This window comes from Ostrinia nubilalis, chromosome 24, assembly GCF_963855985.1.
Source record: "Ostrinia nubilalis chromosome 24, ilOstNubi1.1, whole genome shotgun sequence".
NCBI classification, from domain to species: domain Eukaryota; kingdom Metazoa; phylum Arthropoda; class Insecta; order Lepidoptera; family Crambidae; genus Ostrinia; species Ostrinia nubilalis.
Window position 1 is genome coordinate 11,847,570 of NC_087111.1, and position 23,624 is coordinate 11,871,193.

At 36.6% G+C, this 23,624-nt stretch overlaps 1 protein-coding gene and 1 long non-coding RNA gene across 3 annotated transcripts in view; one reads left to right on the top strand and one right to left on the bottom strand.

The window, feature by feature from the left end:
* The window catches only part of LOC135083765 (complexin), a 435,534-nt gene that overhangs the window by 20,401 nt on the left and 391,509 nt on the right, over positions 1–23,624 (bottom strand). For both annotated transcript variants that reach the window (XM_063978505.1, XM_063978506.1), the window contains one exon: positions 12,508–12,671. In XM_063978505.1, coding sequence (XP_063834575.1) covers positions 12,508–12,671 — 164 coding nt within the window. The remainder of the gene's footprint in view (positions 1–12,507; positions 12,672–23,624) is intronic.
* LOC135083801 (uncharacterized) lies at positions 17,455–18,366 on the top strand. The gene is made up of 2 exons (XR_010259703.1): positions 17,455–17,685; positions 18,204–18,366. It is a non-coding gene; the product is annotated as an uncharacterized LOC135083801 (long non-coding RNA).

The following is a 23,624-nucleotide window of genomic DNA, read 5'->3' on the forward strand; positions in this document are numbered from 1 at the left end:
GATTCGATAGGGGTTTTGTACAAAATGTGATTGTTTACTCGATGATAACAAATAAATAAGTCTTATAAATGGTGAACGATCTATGGAAAACAAAAAAAAAATTAGTGCATACGATTGCGAAGTTACGGATTTTGTAAATAATTTAAAATGAAGGAGAACATTTGAAGCTACACTAAAAATGTACAGACAAACGAAAACTCCATTCTGATATATTAAATTTCAAGTCACCACTTAAAAAATCAACTACAGAGACTCAAAGTATCAACTTTAACCACGACACAGCCTCGGCTATCACAGCTTTAAACACCACTTTCAAATTCAAATAGTTTATTCAATACATAGGCCCTTTCCAGGGCATTTGTACACGTCCCAAATATAGCTTGCCTTACCAACATTTTGGGACAACATATGAGCTGGTGCTGAAAGAAGTGGCGGAAAAAACTCAGTCACCTTTGTCACTCAAATAAATTAGCAACTAAACACGCTGTCAGTGGCGCCCCACCTTCAGAAGCGGAAGCGTAATGAGATCAAGAATTGAGTTTCCTCGCGAGGGCGCGAGATGGCATTGATCTCGCTTCAAAGAGCCAATTGTTGGTATTAAGATGTCTGCTGGAAAGAGGCTTTAACAAATACAGGGTGTCCCAAAATGTAGTGTCAAGCTGAAGCCCAGAGGTAGAGCATCACTAGGGCTATCCAAATCACCCCCATGTATGCTAAGCGATGTTTGAAAGTTTTCAAGTTATGATTGTTTTAAATTTCTGTGCTTAGGACTTTTTGGTCACTGTGGCGCGAATAGTCAAGTTACATGCCTTTTTTATTTCGCTCGCACGTAATTATGTTGCTGTCGCGCTTGCACACTCACTGCGGGCGCGCGTCCCACAGTTGCGACAGCAATATAATTACGCGCGAGCGATAAGGATGGGTAGCTTGGGGTCATTGGACGGGATTCTACGTGCTCACGGACCAGGCTTTAGATGAATACTAGGCCCAGCTGATTCAGAAGTATTTACATCCATAACACGAATGTAAACTAAAATCATCTGTTGTAAAAAAAAAATAACTCGAAAACTATCAAAAGTCACGGTGATTTGGGTAGTCCTAGTGATGCTCTACCTCTGGGCTTCGGCTTGACACTACTTTTTGGGACACTCTGTATACATCTGTAGCGATGCAAAGTTTACTCTTTGTTCGATTCGAGGGGAGATCACGCGTTGGCGCCGCTGAAAGGAACAAGTCGCGCATATAGAATATTGTTTTTGGTAAGCAAATATGGCTAACCAAATAATGTTAAATGTTAGTTTCATTCGTCTTGAGCTTGAGAATTGTCATTGTTTACTTATGAGAGTTTTCACATGTATATTACAGACACAGTTAGGTACATGAAAGACTCTTCTGAGACAACAAAACATGAGAGTTGTGATCCTATCGAGTAATCGTTCTATCAAAATAACCCTTGTGAATACGGATTTAGAACCGTTTTTCAATGGGACGAATTCTGAAAGTCAGCGAGATCTTGACTGTCAATATACGTGAATTCGGCCACAGAATAGAAAATTACATAAAAACTTTTTAGACATTAATACGCTACGGTCAGAAGCGTAGTAATTACCAACCTACCAGACGAGCCCTTTGACGTGCTCGTTAACCATCAGAAATTGCATCATAATTGGCCTGAAACTTTGCTGGCACTCTTCGGCTGGTGGTACATCAGCCACTTACAGCAGTAACCCAATTTGCGCCAAGTGCCGCGCCGGCAGGATTGAATTAGTTCTGTGATATATTAGTTAGCGACTACTTTATATTTAGGGTCTAGTTATTGCTGTGTAAGTTGAAGTTGAGAATTCGTTCAATATCGACACTATTTGGAGAGAATATCTCTCGATTTTGGCCACTAAAGAGTTGGGAAACTCGATTCAGAGATTCCTATAATGAGACGAACAAAATGTAAAAATCGCTATACCCATTGCTAAGCATGTTCGTTCTTGTGAATTAATTTTCAATTTCAGCTTGTTTAAATTATTATTTAGCTATGTGTGACCTTTGTCAGTTTTTGCTTGAGTCCTTTTACTAAGTAGGCATTATGTTTTTAAATTTTAGTTTGGTAGACAAATAAGTATTTTATTTTTTCATTTTATTATATTGAGTAGGTACGTTGTTCGTAAACCAGTTTCGAAATAAAATGTCCAAAAACGGAATCACAGGAGCGGCAGCATAAAAAATGTCATAACTCGAATTTGGGACAATTCCAAGCGAGCCTCATTGGAGCGGACGCGGACTTTGTACATTTTTGGGCGCGAGACGCAACAACGTTATGCTTTTATGTTTTATTACTCTTTCCCATATTTCTGTTGGAGGAAAGTTAATTAAAAGCGCGATTTATATTTTGCATCTGGGCTGAAATCTGGACCTTTCTTTGTTACTAAGTTGTAAAATAAATAACAGTGCAGAAACAACCTGACGCGATTTGGGTCTTGGAAATTCAATTCAAAAATCTACAATTAAAAGCTCGTAAAATGTTAGTACAGCTGCCTAGACTGGTGATGTATCGCTCTACAATACCAGCTGCAGTTAACGACACGATTCCCAAAAGAAACAAAAAAACAAAGGTTAGTAGTACTTAATCACCAAGCACAAGCTCTGCATAGTTTTGAGTTAGGTAAACGGTGTGATCAGTTGAAAGTGACTAGTGTTATGCAACGTATTAAAATTCTATCAAACGTTTAACCAACGCTCTATTTTTTATTTCTATTTTTAGTATTTTTTATAGCAACATTCAAGTGGCAGCTCGAATTTGCATTTTATTTCGTTGCCCCAGTATGCGACATCGGTGGCAAACAAAGTTACGTTCGGCTGCACGCGTCGTGTAACAACTGCCGACTTTCCAGGTACTGATCACGTATTCTTGACTAATAAATTTCCAGAACGTTCTGTTTAAGCGTTCCTGGAATCGTGGATTACATTATAACGATTACTAGAACGCCATTTTGTTCGATCGTTAATTGAAAGTAGTTTATTGGTGTACTAGCGGCCGCCCGCGACTTCGTACGCGTGGATCCCGTTTTACCCCCTTCATCTATCTTACGCGGTTTAGATTTTTTCATACAAATGTTTTTTCCCGCTAACTCCCGTTTCCGTTGGAATTTCGCAATATCCTGTTGTAACTAAGCTTTAAGTTTACTAAGGGACCTGCATGCCAAATTTCAAGCGTCTAACTTAAGCGGGTTAGATTTTTCATACAAAAGGATTTTCCCGCTAATGCCCGTTCCCGTGGGAATTCCTAAGTATCCTATAACCTGCCCAGGAGTATGAAGAATAATTGTACCAAGTTTCGTTAAAATCCGTCGAGTAGTTTTTGTTTCTATAAGGAACATACAGACAGACAGACAGACAGACAGACAGACAGACAGACAGACAAAAAATTTACTGATTGCATTTTTGGCATCAGTATCGATCACTAATCACCCCCTGATAGTTATTTTGAAAATATATTTCATGTACAGAATTGACCTCTCTACAGATTTATTATAAGTATAGATAATTTAATGTAACTTTGTTAATAAAAGGTTTAGGAATTTTTTTTATAACAATATCATAGCTTGCTATTTGGTTAGATACCTACATGGCTTACTCTCTGTCTTTTATTTTATTACGCATGTTTTCAACCTGACAGCTGAAACCAATTTTCATGAATTCTGGCTACAGACAGATTGGTTCTGATGGACATATTCGTACCTTTCGAAAAAAAAACTCGAGGGGAATGAAATACGGAATGGAAGTTTTTGTAGGAAAATGACAGTCCTCCCATCCCATGTTAGTTTTTTCATGTATCCCGCTAAATATTATATTTGAAGCAGACCGAAACCTACCTCAAAGCTAATCATAAGCTATTTAGCTAGTTAGCAATACTTTCCTTATAGCAGCTATGAATGTAGTTATTAAAATTTTCTAGCGTTAAGAGTCGCCTCTCGATAGGCAGTTCGATATTTTCAAGTTATTTAAAAAGTTATGAATGTAATTTGTATTTGTACCAGTGCTTACAATACAGTGATAAAGTTGGTAGTAAAGGTGCAAAAATGACTTTCGATATAAAATAGTGGTAAAGGCAAAACCAGCAGTGGACGTCATTTGGCTGAAACGAACGAACGAACGAACGAAAGGCAAAATCACACATCGAATAATTTCGCAAAATATACATTCTTAGATTACACACATCCTCTTAATATAGTGTAGTTTATTATCTGCCCGCTCAGCATATAGCGAATATTTGCCGATCGTTTGCGCGCTCAATCAGCCCCACTAATCTCGTAGACAAACAAACACACAGATTAAACTGTTATGTAAGTTTTACGTAGCGAATTTGGTGTTCGAACTTTGTTGCTGAGTGATTTCGTTGTTGTTCTAAGGTTTTTGGCTAAGTTACAAACGGAATCGGGTAGTTATTACAACAATATTACCAAAAATTACTTAATAAGCTTTTAAGCTATCAAAAACAAAAAGCTTTTGATTCTAGAATACATGCTCTCATTTTAGATTCACATTATTTAAAATATAGCATAATTTTAATGCATCTTTTTTGAGTCCGGTCATACTTTTCTTTTCTCCAGTTATTTGGTCTACAAGCTACATTTTCACGGCTAACCGATTCTCAGAGGTTTAATAAAAGAACAGTGCAATAAGTACTCGTATTTAAGTGCATATGCGAATAAAACAATACTAAAATAAATTATTAGTAACTTCTAAAATGAATGAACGCTGAGAATTTCTCTGAAGCAGCTTAAAGCTTGAGCTTAAAAGCCACTAAAAGCTTTGCATTTGTTTAACATCTTGAGCACCAGTTTTCGGGTAGTAGTGGCTTGTTGAGAGCTTAATAAGCTTTTGATCGTGAGTGCAATTAAGGCTGTGGTACATAAAAATGTGAGTGTTCAATTCATTTTAATAATAAATTGTTCATTCATTTTGTTAATAACAATTTGCGTTCAAGACTTTAAAGCACACTATGAAAGTGTTTGTATTCTGTTGGTCGAAAACTAGTTTCTACCCGTGTCTTCACTCATTATACCTAGCTAACTAACTGTAAAATTGAATGTAGATACCTACTCTAGGATATAAGCCAAGAGCATAACTTATTGGTACCTTAGTCAAACACTAATTTTATTATTCGGATGAACAATAGAACATTATGTGTACCTACCGGATTTTTCTGCTTAACGCTTTATTTTCATTAAAACAATAATTTGTGAATAGTCAAGAAATAGATTATCTTCACTTAGTTTTGCTTGATCGAATAATATCTCACATAAGCATAACGACGTAAGTGAAAATTTTAAGTGGCTGTCTCAAACCCACTTCACATTTTTATTCCAAAAGTGTCCTGCTCCATCACGACCCTTTGGGCGGTCATTTTTAACTTGCCCCGTAACCCGAGAGGGGTGGGGAGGGGGAGTTAATTATATCAGAATAACAGCTTATTTACCGTCCCGCCGTGTAATTAGTGCTGTTAATAAGCGATGCGGTGCGGCTTTGTCCGAGGATTTTTGGATCAGATAGTCGGCTTGAAAATTATATCGATACAGTTTAACGCTAATCAAATTATTTTGAAACACTGGAATTTGTTAGAGGCTTTATTTTACACAACAATACCTGAAATTGTCAACTGTTTCAATTCAATTGTTTTGTGGCTTAGCCAGAGTGATGATCCTATTGACTAAAAGCTAAACCACAAAGTTGTTTTTCTTTTAATGTTAAACAAGATTTTATTAATCAAAACTTTTTTACTGGCAACTAACAAGTGCCAAATATTATAGTACCACTATTAAAACAATTTATAGACGATCCTATGTAATCGGAATATTTAAACGGTTTGTAATGAGTTTAGAGCAGACAAATTATTAAGGCCACGAATACTCGTACTTGTCACAAAAAAAAAACAAAATGTATTAAGTATATTAAGTTTATAATAAGTAGTACTACTTACTTACGTATCTACAAATTGCTTTCTTTCTTTAGCACCAAAGCATCAGTATAAAACTTTTTTCAAAAACCGTGACAAACAAATCTTGAGTTTCGCAAAGAGCTCCGATTCCAAGATAAGACTCGCCCAATTTTTCGCCGCAACGTTTAAGAGATTCAGATGATTTAATTAAAAACCAAGTGGGCATTGTTGGGTAAATTAAGACGGGGCATTTTTCCCGCGATTAATGGCAACCCCTTTTTTGTTCAAGTTGTTTTGGACATGAATTTCTGCGTAAACTTGGGTGACACTTTTGCTGAACGTTGTTATGGTTTTAGGGTTCGTTTTTGCGTGGAATTTTTCGGGTGATGTTCAAGAGTATTTTGTGGTTTTAGTTTATTTTAATTTGTCGTTGAGATAGCGCTGTAGTCTTGAGAGTAAATTGTGGTAATTGTAAAAATGAAAATTTTTCAACATTAGCCTTTTGGAAGAGTGCTGTAAAGCTGTTTTATGAATATCTAAATGATTTTAATTTATCTGGGGGCACGGCAGTGCCCCCACCAAGTCGAGCAAAAAAGCGGCACGGCCGTACCATCCTTTTCTCGAAGCAATTCAGGCCATTTTCGACCGCCTGTAACTTCGTTGTGGATAAAACTAGAAGGCTGAATTTTCATTAGCTATGCAGGCATTGTAAAGACACGGTATATTTAAAATTTCATTCAATTTGAACCAGTAGTTTAAGAATTATAACGGGTCAAAGTTACTTAATTTTGTCACTCACTGACTGACTCACTGACTCACTGACTCACTGACTCACCGATCATCAAAACTCTAAGGCACTTCTAGCAGACCTAGAAGCTTCAAATTTGGAATATAAGTAGTGTTTGGTGTATGAATCAAGGAAAAACTAAAATATTTGGGGGCACGGTAGTGCAACCGCCAAGTCGAGTAAAATTTTTCAATTTCGGTCCAGTTTTCTAGATACATAACTGCTGTCTACAAAATACAAAAAGAAATTATATTTGGGGGCATGGTAGTGCAACCGCCAAGTCGAGTAAAATTTTTCAATTTCGGTCCAGTTTTCTAGATACATAACTGCTGTCTACAAAATACAAAAAGAAATGAGATCCCATCAAAAACAATACTTGTCAAAAAAACCAAGTCTCGCAACTCAGTTGTTCTACGGTAAAAAGTTGTGAGATCCATGTAATACCAAGTCCAGGCCAGGAAATCTTTAACGTTTTACATAAATATTGTAACGCTTCGTTACACTATTCTTAAAAACTAAAATCGAAATAATTAAAAACAACTACACTCGCGAGCAAAACTATGGAATCACTTACATGAAGTTGTTTCCACGCGATCTTGTGTACTAACGAATTTGTTAGTAACAAAAAAAGTGGCACCATTTTAAAGATTAAACTTTTACCTTTAAATTGATACCAAATTCATTTAAATCAAGCCAGTATTTAAAAAGATATCGCGGCTGATGTGAAGAAGCAAGGAAAAAGATATGTATCAACTGTTTGATACGTCGCGAGTTGCGGCCCATTTACCCCCTATAAAAGCACGTGTTTTCGGATTTTTGCTTTCACACGTTGATCCATACACATCTCAGCTTCTTTTGACACTTTACCTGGGATTCTACACCTACAGAAGCAGCACAAATCCTTGCACTATTGCAAGCAGGGCTCAGTCAGCGGGCTGTCGCATGTCAGCTCCACATAAGCCAGTCCTGGGTTTCGAAAGTTTTAAGACGCTTTCGGGAGACTAGTGGCTTTATCCCGAGACCAAGTTCTGAACAGCGCCAGTGCACATCGCAGAAGGATGACCGTTTTTTCATGTCAACCTCTCTATGAAATCGTCATTTGACTGGTATCGACGTCCAGCAAGAGCTCAGAAATGTTCGTAGGATAGCTGTTAGCGTGTGGACAGTTCGTCTAAGATATAAGCAATAGAATTTGACTCCAAAAAGGCCTGCCACAGGCTCGAAACTGACGGCAGGTCACCGATAAGCACGCTTTCAATTTGCTCGTACACATCTCGATGGGAAGTCGAGCAAGCCACCCCCATAAGCCACTATTTCAGCGAACCAGCACTGCACAAATCGCTCCCCAGGCTGCCTATAGACCCGACCTCTTCAACTGCTGCACTGCAAACCCGTCTGCATTCATCGGAGAACAAAACTCGCCTCCATTACTCGCCAAAATAAGTGCGAGTTAATTGAAAGCGTGCTTGTCGGTGACCTGCCGTCAGTTTCGAGCCTGTGGCAGGCCTTTTTGGAGTCAAATTCTATTGCTTATATCTTAGACGATCTGTCCACACGCTAACAGCTATCCTACGAACATATCTGAGCTCTCGCTGGACGTCGATACCACTCAAATGATGATTTCATAGAGAGGTTGACATGAAAAAACGGTCATCCCTCTGCGATATGCACCGGCGCTGTTCAGAACTTGGTCTCGGGATAAAGCCACCAGTCTCCCGAAAGCATCTTGAAACTTTCGAAACCCAGGACTGGCTTATGTGGAGCTGACGTGCGACAGCCCGCTGGCTGAGCCCTTCTTGCAATAGTGCAACGATTTGTGCTGCTTCTGTAGGTGTAGAATCCCAGGTAGTGTCAAAAAAAGCGGAGATGTGTATGGATCAACGTGTGAAAGCAAAAATCCGAAAACACTTGTTTTTATAGGGGGTAAGTAGGCCGCAACTCGCGACGTATCAAACAGTTGATACATGTCTTTTTCCTTACTTCTTTACATCAGCCGGGATATCTTTTTAAATACTGGTGTGATTTAAATGAATTTGGTATCAATTAAAAGGTTAAAGTTTAATCTTTAAAATGGTGCCACTTTTTTTGTTACTAACAAATTCGTTAGTACACAAGATCGCGTGGAAACAACTTCATGTAAGTGATTCCATAGTTTTGCTCGCGAGTGTATTTTATAAGAAAAAAAATAATAATAATATACAATTAAATCAATAAAATAACTAACATTTAATAAATTTTAATATTAATTGAAAGAATTGTTTTTGTAAGCAAACTGCGCGATACCAATGTTATTAAATCTTTGGAGCGAACGAACGAACGCCGAATGATTCAAGGCGCGGCGAATGCTCGCAGCGATCGCGAATCCATCACTGTGTCTCGCGAAACATCCGTACGCAGACACGTACCACTTTAACTGCAGATTTTTTAAATATAAGGTTTACGAACTCGTGAAGTTTTTACACCTCAAAATCTAATTAAGTCTGTGTGCGTCACCCCGATAACGGGTAAGTGTTGCAAATTAATACATAGTAATAGTACTTAGTGCTTAGTAAATTTATCGATCACCTACCTGCCAAAAAAATTATTAAATGTACTTGCTATGTATGCATTACATTTAAATATTTGAAAAGTACATAAAAATATCTTAAGTGTTTTTAGAAAGCAGAATGTTTAATGATAAAATAATAGTCGTTTTTATTTTAATATGATAAATATAAAAGTAAATGTCATGCATACATGACCTTACATGACCTTCAATGGTCGTTGTTAACTATTATGTTTCGAAAGTTATATTTGATTTGATTAACGCTTATTGTAGTAATATTACTATAGTAATGCACTTAGAATTGTATTTCATTAGTGGTATTTTTATAAGATGTTTGCGACTATTTAATAACGTCATGTTCTTTATTTAGTACAAACATCGGATTGTTCTAGTTTAAGGATGATTGTGTATAACTGCCACATCATTAACCACTATTTATTGCCGTAATCATTACCATCTGATCCGCTTGTCTTCGCTTCCGGTTGATGTGGCAGTCACACAAATGAAATCAGACTTTTTAAGAAGTGTCCGATTTCCGGAATTCCAGGGTTCCAGTACTGGATTTCAATTGCTGCTTCCGGCTCACTCTCCACAGCCAGGTTTACGGCGGAGGTGATTGCCGCATTTTTCGTCGTCGGACTACCCTACGATATCACAACTTCGTGGCTCCTACTTCGTGTCAACGCTACACCACAGATAAAAGGGCAGTGGTTTTGATTGAATTTAAGGCCGGTGATTCCTCGCGTTGCAATTATTTACCCACTCCCTGAAGAGTTGTAATTAAACCCTTTTGTTAAATTTAAAATTACTTTTTTATTTCTATAATTTTTATACCTCCCATCTAAAATGGTACGGTACAATATATTGACTTGGCAATCGCATGAAAACACGTGTAAATTAAATTATTTAGTGCGATGGCCAAGTCAATAATTTATGTAAAACGTTAAAGATTTCCTGGCCTGGACTTGGTATTACATGGATCTCACAACTTTTTACCGTAGAACAACTGAGTTGCGAGACTTGGTTTTTTTGACAAGTATTTGTTCTTCTTGTAATTAGATAATACTTAAAAATATGAGAAGATGGTGTTCTTACAGGAAAGCTTCGATACAGTTGTGTAATTTTAAAAGAAAATTAATAAACATACACTACGAGTAAGTAGAAACAGGTGCAAAATTGCAAAGCTGCTTTTTTACTAACACAAGAGGATCAAATCCATAAACTTACAAGCTCGTGTAAGCTTAACTTGTCGGTTTTAGAAACAAAAGCAAAAAGCTCGCTGTTATGAGGGTAGTTTTCAGGCCAAAAGAAATTTTAGCTCGACCGGGCTAGGCAATAACATTTTGTAGTTTGTTTAAAGTTTAATCTATGAAAATATTCCTGTGTTTAAGTTTTTTCGTAACCACAAAACGTAAGTTACTTTAGTTTTTAGTTTCTTTTTGTATTTTGGTTAGGTAAGTTATAAAGATGAGACACTGTCTTTAAGTTACTTGTACGAGCACCTTAATTTATTACCCTTATTATTAAAAGTAGCAAGGGAAAGATAATACAAAGTTTAATTTCACCAAAGAGTGAGAGAGTATGTAGTAATGGCACTGAAAATGTTATGTATTTCCATGTTATGAAGGAATCTATCTAGACGATGAAAGGTTTAAGAATATAAACACACTTAATATTATTAATAAAGTTTCCTAGTAACGTGATCCCAGCCTGCAAGAAGTAGTAAGGTATACGTGTAATTTTTAACAACTGAGGGGAAAATCATTGCAATTTCGCTGTAAACTAGGTGTGAAGCAAAACAATTAACACTCGCACACTCACGATCCCAAAATTCCAAAACCAAACAAAAACAAACCGAAAACCTTTCACGCGCGATGACAGAACCATACATACGCGGTGTGTGAAGCGCACTCGAGTTGCCGGCAAATTACCCGGCGCTCGAACGCTCAGAAGAGTGCTCAGACCGCTCAAACCGCTCAGCACGACCTACTTCGCTCACCGGATTAATTGTTGACGTGTGTGCCGCAATTCCATTGTAATTGTGACTTATGCGCTTTTGCGATAACCGCGCGGAGGGTTTTCACCTAGTTTTTGAGTAACTAGAGGTAAGTGAACGTTTGACACGTTTTATAAGTGGCATGAATTCCCTATTAACTTTACTTACTTGAATAGTAAGGGAATATGTAAAATTATTGCTCAGAATAAATTACAAACATTAAAAAACCTTTGTGATTCTACTTAATACAACTCTTTTATCTCTTTCTTTCTATCTAAACTTTTTTCTTTATGGTTATTTTTGTTTCTTTTCTATTTTCGTTTTTGTTTACATCTACATTTTGTCTACATCTTTCCACTAGGTTTTGATTGTACTCGTACAAGGACCTATGTTTTAGGTTTTTATTGATTCTGTCTTGTATTTTCGAGAAGTTGTCTTCAATATTTATCAGGCTAATTATATTCAACAAAATGTTTTTATGTTAATTAGGTAGGTTTTTTCTAACTTTCTGTGTCTTTTTGTTTTTCTAATATTTTCCCACCTGGCTTGCCTTGTAATTTTAAAAATCTTTTTGATATGTACAGTGGATAGCTGGAACTGGCCTACTGTAACATGCATTTAAAGTATCCAGCCGTTTGGTGTAATGGTTCGTAACGCAGTACAAACATTTGTATGGATGAACACATTTGTTTGTATTGGACTGGGTGTTTTCTATGTAGTATAATATGTATGTATTTACAAAAAAGTATTTAAGTATGTTTAATCCGTTGTCTAGCACCCATAGTACAAGCTTTGCTTAATTTGTCACAAGAGGCGCAGTGTAAAATGTCCAAGGATATTTATATTTAAATTTATTTAAGGTAGCAAGAGGGCTTGATGCAGGCCGCTACCAACCGTGCGATGTGGAAGTCATTGGGGGAGGCCTATGTTCAGCAGTGGACGTCCTATGGCTGAAATGATGATGAAGATGATTTAAAGCAGTGGTTCTTAACCTTTAAGTCACGAGGGACCGTTTTACCAAATTTCTGTCTTGTCAGGGACCACTTATTTTAATTTTTCAAAATCCTATGAAAGGCGAGGTCGATTTCTCCCCCACTGTGCGCCGTTTGCATTGTGTTGACTCGACTCATCATGTCACGTCACTTGTTTATTACGATGTCTTCGTGGACCACTTGGAATGCCTCCAGGGACCACCAGTGGTCCGCGGACCACCGGTTAAGAACCACTGATTTAAAGTATCCACTGACCTTATCCCTAATCTCCTGGCGCATCTTCTCGCGTTCCTCCTCCATCTTGCGGTGCTTCTCCTTGCGGCGGTCCTCCGCCTCCTTGATGGCCTCCTGTCGCTCACGTTCCGCCTCCTCTTCCTTTTCTTTGTCGTCGCTGTCATCGCCGTCACCACCGACCGCACCTGCGACAAGGAAAGAGGTTTGTTAGAGAAGTTAGAAAAGAACAGATCGAAATCTATACTAATATTATAAATGCGAAAGTAACTCTGTCTGTCTGTCTTGCTTTCACGCCTAAACCACTGAACCAATTTTGATGAAAGGACATTGTCAGAAACGGCCTCAGATTCCTGGGCACAGCAGTAAAGTATCAAAATTGATCTCTTACTTTTTGAATACATAAATATTAATTAGATTGTAATGGACACTTGAGGATTAGAAAATGAAATAATAAAAGTCTTTTATATGTATTCCATAATACTATGACGACATCCGGACATTTTAGGGCGTGGCCTGCTCCATATCCTATGAAGTTCCATAATTTGTGTCGATAAAATCTATGTAAAATCAGCACAAGGCAATGCCGTACTTCATTGTTAGGAATCCACGTAATAGTGATGTTGATTGCGGTCATCATAGACAATAAGATACCGATCTTGTAAATAAAAGAAATCGTCCAAATTGCTACAGTATGACTAGATTTTAATTAAAAGTTAAAAATATATTGCACGATACTACAAGAAGCTATCTAATGTGTCCAACTGGTCTAAAAGGTCATGAATAAAATAAAAAGAATTGTGATCATAATACTGATATTGACAATGACATAAATATGGGATCATCTTTAATATATCTGTAACAGTTTCAAAATCCGATGAAAAATCCAATGCCGCTTAAAGTGAGAGAAATGTCTAAAGTTCTAATAGAATTGAAAGTTTTATTCACTCAAAATGCTTATAACAATAATTGGTAATACATTTCAAATATTAAGGCGATTAGAGTCCTCAATCCGCGCCAAATGGGCATTTTGTAAAGCCTACTCCTCTTTTACTGCTGGACAGAAATAGTTGAAAAAAATATATGTTATACAACAGTTCAAGGACTACATTTGTGACGTTTGAATTTTCGCTACGTCTCTTTGTTTTGGATTAAAAAAATAAATACGGGACATCGATTTTTGACTTAAATTCCCTACTCCTCCAAAACGGCTATGTTAATTTAAAAGATTTTTGCACGAATAGATTAGGAATTCTTTAATCTTTAAATGACACGTTGCGTTTTTCAATCGAACATTACTTTCATTCATAAATTTTACTTTTGATAAATTCCGAACGTTTTGCTGTTGAGGGGGCCTTCGCGGGGTGCGGGCGGCAGTCGGCCGCTGGCCTTCAGACGGGGAGGTTGTGTCACTCGCTGCAAACTGACATTAGCGATCAAAATGAATTTTTTCTTTGGCTGAGTTGCACCACCTGACGTGACCTAACTTTGACCGTAGCTTTGGCGATAACCGGTGTTTTTTGTATGGAGTTAGACAGACTTTTGACGCTTGTCAAAGTTGAAGTAAGATGGTGCAACCCAGCTTTTGTTCGACAATAGATTTTATGTCAGAATTGTTCATAGAGTACGTGCAGTCAGATGATACAATTGAATTATGACGCGCTCAGACGCTATTTATTTCTACCTGAATAGAATCTATTAGTGTAAAAAAACTATAATTGACTCCAAAACAACTGCACTAGATAAATACAAGTAGAAAAATTACTACGTTATTTATTTACTAGGCCTTTGCAATCAGTATCCAAATCAGGAGCTAGTCAGAATCTGTAACTTTATCGATTTACGTGAAGAAAACAATTTATATTTTCAATATGTTTCTTCGCGAAAATACCACAATTAAAAATAACACCTGTAACACCCTTGGGTCTGCGGGTGTCTATGGGCGACGGTAATCATTTACCAACAGGTGATCCGTTTGTTCGTTTGCCTCCTGTCACATTAAAAAAAATTAAGATAAAGTGGTATTGAATTGTTCTATAGAGCTTATTAAAAAATTTGCATACTGATTACAAAATTAGCCATTTTCGGAGTCGGTGGCAGCCTACCTTTTGGTGAGTCGTTTTGGAGTTGGTTTTAATTTTTAGTGAAATTAATCTATTTCATGCCTTTAGTAGACTATAGGTACTCAGTAGACCTTGTTGTTGCCACTGAAGGTGCATAGGTACACAGTACATTGATACCATATTTTTCATGTTAAGTGCAAATAAACTTCCCTAAATTACCTAACCATGAAACGTACCTATATTATTAAAAAGTTTCGCAGATAATAACTGAAATCCTCTTATAAGGTGATGAATTTTAAGAGCATGTCATGAAACCAAAATTATTAGCATACAAGAGCTTGTTTTTAAAAAAAATATTTTTTTTTATGATGGGGAATTTACTGCGGCGTAGTAGCAGAGATTTTCCGTTTGTAGATCGTAATAATTTCGAAGAATAGGGATGTTTCGTGGATAAAGCAAGAAAGTAGCAAGAGTTTGAATTAATTTAGTCCGTCGGTGAACTTACCAAAAACAAACTCTAAATGTATTTTTCACATTTTTAAACTTATGAAAATTTAAAGAGATGAAGCGCACCAAAGTTCAGAAGATGAGGCACATGACGTCATGGCATGCTTAAAAATGTGGCGATTTGTGTCGTCACGCGGAATTTCATCGCATCATATCTTCGTAATTACTTGTTTAATTGACAAATAAAAATATCCTGTGTCCAATATTTTTTGATAATGTAAAATTGACGGACCAAACGTCTTTTTTTAAGAAACTAGCCTATTCCTATGGCCACATTCCAGCTCCATCATCAGACCCTGCAGTTTACCTTAGAGATTATTGAAGACTCATGATTTTCAAAGTAGCGTACTTACATAACATTAGGTACTTGCTTATACAGGGTGTCCCAAAAACAATGGATAACCCTTCAACCATCGATAGGCCTCGCCATAGTCTCCCTAACGTCCAATTTTGACCCCAATAAAAATATCACCGTTTTCAAGATTTTTAAGTTTTTGTGCATTTTTAGAAAATTGTAATGAAATTATTTAGGTATAATAATAAATAAATACAAATCAAACGAGCCTAAACTCGATGGAACCGTTTAATCCCGGAGTTGCTATGGGGCCACTGGCATTCCAGCTCTACCATCAGATCAGCTCCATGTCCTCACAATATTGCATTGTCACCCGAATTACATGTATATCCGAAATTTTAACTCAATCAATTGATGAAGGATTTCTAATAAAAAGACAAATACATTTTCAGTTTATTCTTCATAAGTGACACAGAGAGAATGACAATAGACAAAAGCAGAAACATTTGCTTTTTTAGGCCATAGACAATACTAGGTACTAATGCGTTCCAATAGGGATGATGACTGGGTAATTAAATCGAAATTCTATTTAGTCCGTCAGACAGATAATTAGAAAATATTAGACTCATATTTTTTAATTTTTTCCATAATCGAATAATTACAGTATTATTTGAGTTGAAATGTCGCGTGACGTCACATTTGAGTAAAAATTCTACTCAAGCGTGGCGTATCGCGCCATTTCAACTCGATGTAGCACTGTTATTATTTAATTATGAAAGAAAATAAAAAATATGAGTCTAATATTTTGTAATTATCTGTCTGACGGACAAATAATTGAAATTTTGTCATCTAGCCTAGTTGTCGTCAGGAAGTTGGTCTAACTAATTCAGCTTGCAAGATTCCACCCGAACAAACATTTATGTAATTACCTACATACATCATAAATTGCAAGCTAAATAAAAGCTTGTAATAAAGTCGGGTTTGTTCAAATTTCGAGAACGACTGAACCGACAAAAGCATTAGAAAATTTACGAAAAATAAAATAAAATTTTATCCCGTATAAAACGTTCATGGATTTTGTTATTTTTATTAAATAGGTACCTTTACGCCTGAGTTAAATGACACCGACATCAAGGTTCATCAATTTAAGTTTAAAATAATAGGCAGTAATGTATGAAGAAAGAGCTTCTATTCTGTATCTACCTATGCCCGTGTATTTTTGATCGGTGTCAAATCGGAGTTTTTGGTGCGGGGTACGCGGGTGTTGCTCGCGGCGTGAAGGTCAAACGCCCAAGGTCATTGAGGACTCTAATCGCCTTAAGTACCTTTATAATGTATCGATAGAACCAAAATGATGTCCTCTCAGCTTGGAAAGGGAAAACCCAGGATTGGGGGAGCGCTCCAGGCAATTTTCAGAACATTTCATAGGTGGTAGTAAATAATATTTATTTTATTATTAAAATTGAATATTTTGATATTGATAAAATTGAATATACCTTTCGATTCAAATACCGAATATTTTTCAATCGATAAAAATTATCGAGAATTGTTAATAATATTCAATTAAAAGTTGTTCAATCCCTAGTCATGCATAGACTAAGACGGTAACCATGGAGATAGTTAGTTTGGTAAGTCACGTGTTAAATGTCAAGAGTGGAAAGTAAACATAGGATTCATGTTATTTATTTACGTGCAAAATGTAAGTAAGTAAATCATAAAAGTGGAACGCCGAGCTATTTCCAAAACCCGTCCAATATTATAATACAATTTGGCTGCGACAACTACAATACAGAACATCTCCCAAATCGATGTGCATACAATATTATAATACAATACTAGTAAGTAAGAGGTTATGATAACAATATTGCTATCAATAAGTTTATAGAATTGGTCCGCCAGGAATAATTGTTCTTACATAAAGATTTGTGTCATTTAGAACCTAGAAAGTATTTTTTCGGCACTGTTGATCTAACGGCGAACAATGTATGGAGAAAGAACATTGTCCTTTGGCATAAAGATAGTTTGATTCCCGGGAAAGGACATAGGTTAGTTTTTATCCCGGTTTTTGAAACAGGGACGCGCGCGATAAAGTTTTCCCGTGACCTCAGAATACAGAACAAACCAGAAACCGTCAACGGGCGTAAATGTGTATTCATATAAAGTACTCCAAATCGCACTACTTTGACTTTAAAGCAATCAGTCAATGGCCGGCGCGCGCATTGTTTACATATCCGTCAGATTGACACTTTATAATTAAATTATGCCGTCTTGTGCCGTTCCAACATGTAAGAATGCTACTGGAATTACGAAGAAAGTGCATGGGATCATGTTTTATCCGTAAGTAGCACATTTCCAATTCATTTTAATTAAATAATAATTTTCAAAAAAAATCACGGTTGTATTTTGTAAGTGTTGCCACAGGTCAACGGAATATTTTACCCTACTTTTTTATATTGAATTACATTTGTCTACTTATAAAAAATTCACGCGTTAATTTTGTTAGCGTTACCACAGAATAATGGAATATTTTCCCCATCCTTTTTGTTTTAATTAGTTTTTAGTGTAATTTCATCCATGACATGACAACCTGATTAATTAAATTATAAGTGCCACTTGTGGTCTAAACTGAATAAATATTTTTGATTTTGATTTGATTTCAATATATTGAATTAATTTATAATATTACTCCCTAATAATGAGGAGATAATAAATTACTATCGTGAATTTCATACTTTCCCATTTATTCAAAAGTAAGGCATTGGTATCAACAGATCAGCAGCAGCAATATTTGTATATTTAATAATAATTTTAAGTAATTAATTATTGCTTACATACTTACTCTGATTTTTTTTCAGGATACACAGCCAGAGTTGCCTCGCAATCAAATTTAAGTATTGGTGATGTTTTTGATTTGGATTCTGTTTTTCACTCCAAGAAAAGTTAAACTAAAAGCACTACTGCGCCGTAAACAAATGTTTTGTTGTCGATATGTTTACATAATAAAGAACCTTAAGTTTCTTTTTTGTTTTACTTGGCATTCTAAAATTTATATTCGACTTTTGTAATTGACTTTTAAATAACATAATATACCTACATAAAATATAGTACATATATTACACTATTTAATAGAAATAAATAATCATCTTACACTTAGTTACTTCGGAGTAAAAATTAAATTCATAGGTAGGTAGGTACTATCTATGCCTATGGCCAGTCATGTCGTCTCGTTCTATCGCAAAGAATCACCATTTGATAAGAGCGAGAGCAAAAACGGAAATGGATAGTTAACACTGGCCGTGTGTACTTATTTCACTTACTTATTTTTTACTTGTTTAACATCTCTTTAAAAAATTACATAATTTTACCCCAAAAATGGGGGTGTCACACGGCGCTAGTAACACTAAAGGGGGTAGAGGGGCGCGGGAGGGGAAGTATTTTGGACACAAGTTGCCGCGTAGAAATGTTATCGAACACTCCTTCTGGTTTGTTCCGTATTCTGAGCCCGTGACAGACAAAATTCCACGCGGGCGAAGCCGCGGGCGGAAAGCTAGTGTTATATGTATAGACGACAGCACATCAACTATCCTCGTCAAGGCTTGTTTCCACGACAAAAATCCCGCACTACTGGGTCCCGTAAAATGGACGGTCGTGTGAACACACGAATGTGTGCTAGAAATTCGAATTACAAACTCGAACGAATCGGTTTTTTTGTGGGAAACTGCAAACGGGATATTTGTGTGAACGTTAAATATTAAAACATGTATACTACTAAAAGGGATCCTGCAAAAAACTGGATATCTCCGTGGCGACAAGCACTAAGGCCCATGTCTCTACAAGTAGGTACAAAATAGTCATCGTCGAGCCATTCACGAGTTTACTAGCAGAAAGCTAAATTATTTCTGAGTAACATATTATGCCATATTAATAATCCAAAATCGTTGGATATGATTTGATCCTTCGACACAAACACAAAGTTCTCAAAAATCGAATTATCATCACCATTGCGTGTTTTTTTAAAAATATACACTGTTCGGTTTGTAAGTTTGAACTCTGACCAGATAATAAAATTAATAAAATATGTTGTTTAGACATTATTTAAATTAATAATTAAATTGGTAACAACACTTTGCTACTTCACATAAGCGTGTTAACCACTCACCACGAGCCGCACTTAAACTATTAAATTTTACGCTACAATTAATAATTGACTCATAAATTGAAACTCACTTTAAAACGATTTTATTAAACATGATTATTTACGTTTTCGTGCAAATGGAATATGAATTAATCGAAACATTGAAAGCTGAACTTATGAGTAGGGTAGTTGAGTGGTAAGAGTAATCAATGAATTATTATTGGTCTTTTCAATATTTATTTCGATAAGTTGTTAATTAAAATAATGTATTTCAATGGAACTGTTTTAATTATTTTAGCCAGGTTTGTACGAGCAGGTTGGTTTGATAATTTTGTTCGAAATAATGAGAAGATTAATTAGTTTCTGTGTGCAGATCAATGTAAATATTTGTAGCAATATTATTTCAATTTATTTTATTTACGTTGTGGTTAATCTTAATTGATATATACAATGTAAGCAGAATTATTAATAGGTAACGTCTATTGTAATATGTAGAATATTAAATAAACTGTAATTATTAGCGTGGGGTAAGGGTTATATTAGATTTCGAATGCTGTTACTTTAAAAGGTTAGTTTTTACTAAACTTTTTTCACAATACTGCATTGTACATTGTACCCACGTGCCACAAAAACTCCTCATACAAAAAGCCTGTATAAAAATCACCAGGGAATCCATTCCCGGGAAACTGGGATATTCCTTGGTTCCCGGTTGGTGCAGACAAATGCTCAGATTGACGTGAAATAAGGACTCGAATGGAGGCCATATTGGAGACCACTCACCGCACAAGTGAAATTTACATAGACGTTTTTCCAGCGAACGAAACTGCCAGATGCTGCAGCAGAATTTTTTTTATCTTGTTAAGCAAATGTGCAAAAACGGTAACATAATGTCCGCACGCATGACACGCAAAATTCAATATACGTGACGCTGCAATTTTGCCCAGTGTCCCGCACAACACAATGCATCTTTGCTAATTATTATTTATGTGAACTCACTAAGTTGATGGCATGTTGTCCTATAACGCTGGGATATGTGTCGTGCACATTTTATACATAAAGTTTTTGTGGGTTTTATGAACTTGCAAGTTACGGATAGCTGCTTGGCTTGGTAGGTACCGGGCCGTATTAATATCCCCACAATATCCTCTTGTAGCGGAGTTTTGGGCTGGGTAGGTTTGTTGTCGACACGACAAGAAGAAGAAGTGGGCAATTTTTGGTATGATGAAAGATTTTGGAGAGCTATGAACCCTTATGTATTATTAAAGTTAAGACGAAAGCACCATCAAGTCGATATTGGAGCATCTTTAAGTGTTATTAATTACAACAAATTTTAATGTAGATTAAGAATTTCTATCGATTTTTCCTAGTTTAGCAGACATAGTACAAGCTCTGCTCTTTATGTTGGCGCTGGCATTTTGTTTTAGTTTGAACAATGTTCCCAGTCCAAACCCAAATTCTATCCCGTTGAGGGTTATAATTTGTTTTGATAAATCTTTGTTGACAAACAAATATCGCTAAATTATTGTTATAATTTCGTTAGCTGCAACCGGAGGTTCCAAGAAAAAGCAAACTTTATTTAATTAAATTTAATTTAAAAGAAAGAAATTACAATAAAAGTAAAATTAGGTAAGCTAGTGATACCGTCTCGAAGTGTGAAACAAATATGATTATAAAATAATTAGTAAAATTAATGAAACGTCGCCGCTGTCGTCATGAGAGGCGCATTTTGCTGATGCTGCTCCTCGCGGTCCATAGTGCAGTTGCAATGTTGATTTGGGTAAACTGGGTCAGCGTCGATGCAGCGATCTTCATAGATTAGGCGTACGTAACACCTCCCCCCGAAGAACAGCCACCACCGAGGAATTTCGTAGTGAATTGAGGTGGGGGTTGGCTTGTGCTTGTCTTTGGCTCTGGTACAGCGTATATTGTCCTTTGTGTCTGAGTTTCCCTTGGTTGGCTCTAGACAGAGTCTAATTTCTTGTAGTACTTGCGGTATAGTATGACGCTGATGAGTACAGATGCACCGATTAATACCATGTACAATGGGATGGTAGTATGGTATATACTGTAATCTACGTTCTTCTCAAGATTTAACTTTGGATGCTGGGAAATCTTCATGTTGGTGGTGTGAAGATGATCCAGATTCATAGAGTTTAGTTTGACTGTAGAAATATCGTACTCTGGTTCCTTCGGTAGATTCGTGATTGTCAGCACATGTCCTTTCAGTCGATCTTTGAGGTTGGAGATGGTCAACTGAGATGTTTCCATGTGGAATTTGTGTGGGATGATTGCGAGATAGCTGCCTCGATACTCCTTGTTGATATTGTAAGATCTTGCCCGCAGGACAGATGTACCTTCGTAGAAGTAGGGAAGTTGATGACGTAGTGGCGGTCGTCTAGTTGTTCGTATGCTGGTTGATTTAGTGTGACAGTGATTGGGCTGAAGTTTGGCTTTGGAGACTTCGTGTTTCTTCACATAAGAACCATTTGTTGGTCTTCGGGCATTCAGCCTCTATGTGCTTGAAATCTTTCTCATGGATAGCTAGGAATGGGGATGATGGAACAAGGATTTCGTGATTTCCATTAGGGACAATAGATAATTTGTATATTAGGTCGTATGTATAAGGAGTAAAGATTGGGAACTTGTACACTATTATACTATTTCATTATCGACGTAATATGAACCTAACTTAATTAAGTTTAATATAATTAGGATTAGGAAGGTAAGGACTTGAAAGATTCAAGGACTTACAGCATTGCTTTCTTCTGGACGAATCGATGGCTTGATTCACCTCTAGACTGCAGCTCCCGTAGGTTCGGATATTCGAAGCGCGACTTGATAGCCACTCGGAGGGCTCGGTGAACGGAAATCTTCGTACGCGACCCGGGCCTAACCACGAATATCCTACCGACTGCGCCAATTTCGTTAGCTGCAACCGGAGGTTCCAAGAAAAAGCAAACTTTATTTAATTAAATTTAATTTAAAAGAAAGAAATTACAATAAAAGTAAAATTAGGTAAGCTAGTGATACCGTCTCGAAGTGTGAAACAAATATGATTATAAAATAATTAGTAAAATTAATGAAACGTCGCCGCTGTCGTCATGAGAGGCGCATTTTGCTGATGCTGCTCCTCGCGGTCCATAGTGCAGTTGCAATGTTGATTTGGGTAAACTGGGTCAGCGTCGATGCAGCGATCTTCATAGATTAGGCGTACGTAACATTATGTTTGGCTCGCAATAATACTAGAAACAAACATATGCCTAAATGCCAATAAATTAACTTTAGTGTGGTCCTTATTCAATTGTAATAATGTGCTATTTTGCAACTTAAATGTAAATAGTCTAATGTGCTGTCGACTGCATACAACCTTTCATCCTCTTAATTATCAAGCGTAACCAACCGACGATGTTCATCAATGTCTCCGATCCTCAAATCATACACCTCAACTGCTTTGAACCGGTTCAAACCGATCTGAACTGCTTTATGGATGCCAATCCTATCCTACTATCCTACTAATCCTACTAATATTATAAATGCGAAAGTGTGTGGATGTCTCGATGTCTGGATGTTTGTTACTCTTTCATGCAAAAACTACTGAACGGATTTTGATGAAACTTTACTGTATTATTGTTTATATACCCAGAATAATATAAAGGCTATAAATTATGACGATCTGTGACAAACTAAATTTCACGCGGGTGAAGCCACGAGCAAAAGCTAGTGTAAGATAGTTTTGCTTCCTAACAATTAATTTCACTTTCAAAATCTTATGATTATTTATAAGTAATCGGCGTGTGTTTTGGATACTGCAGACAAGACTACATTTATTTTTGTATCTTGAAGGCCTTTACACATTTTTCTTTTTTACTCAACGTTCAGTAGAATATTTATTTCACAATCTTATTTCATCCCATTCCTGAATATGTCAACCCTACAAAAGGATAAGTGCGAATGTGTTTTCTAATCCCAACCCCTCTAATCGCGTGTAGCACAGTGATTGGACGCAGGCACCGATGTTCAATACGGTGTTTTATTTCGTGGAAAATTGTGGAGATGGGACGATCCCATTTGCGACAACCCTGGTTGAGAACGCGGCGATAATAAATCAAGTTTGGCTAGGTGTTATAGGGAGGATAGGTTT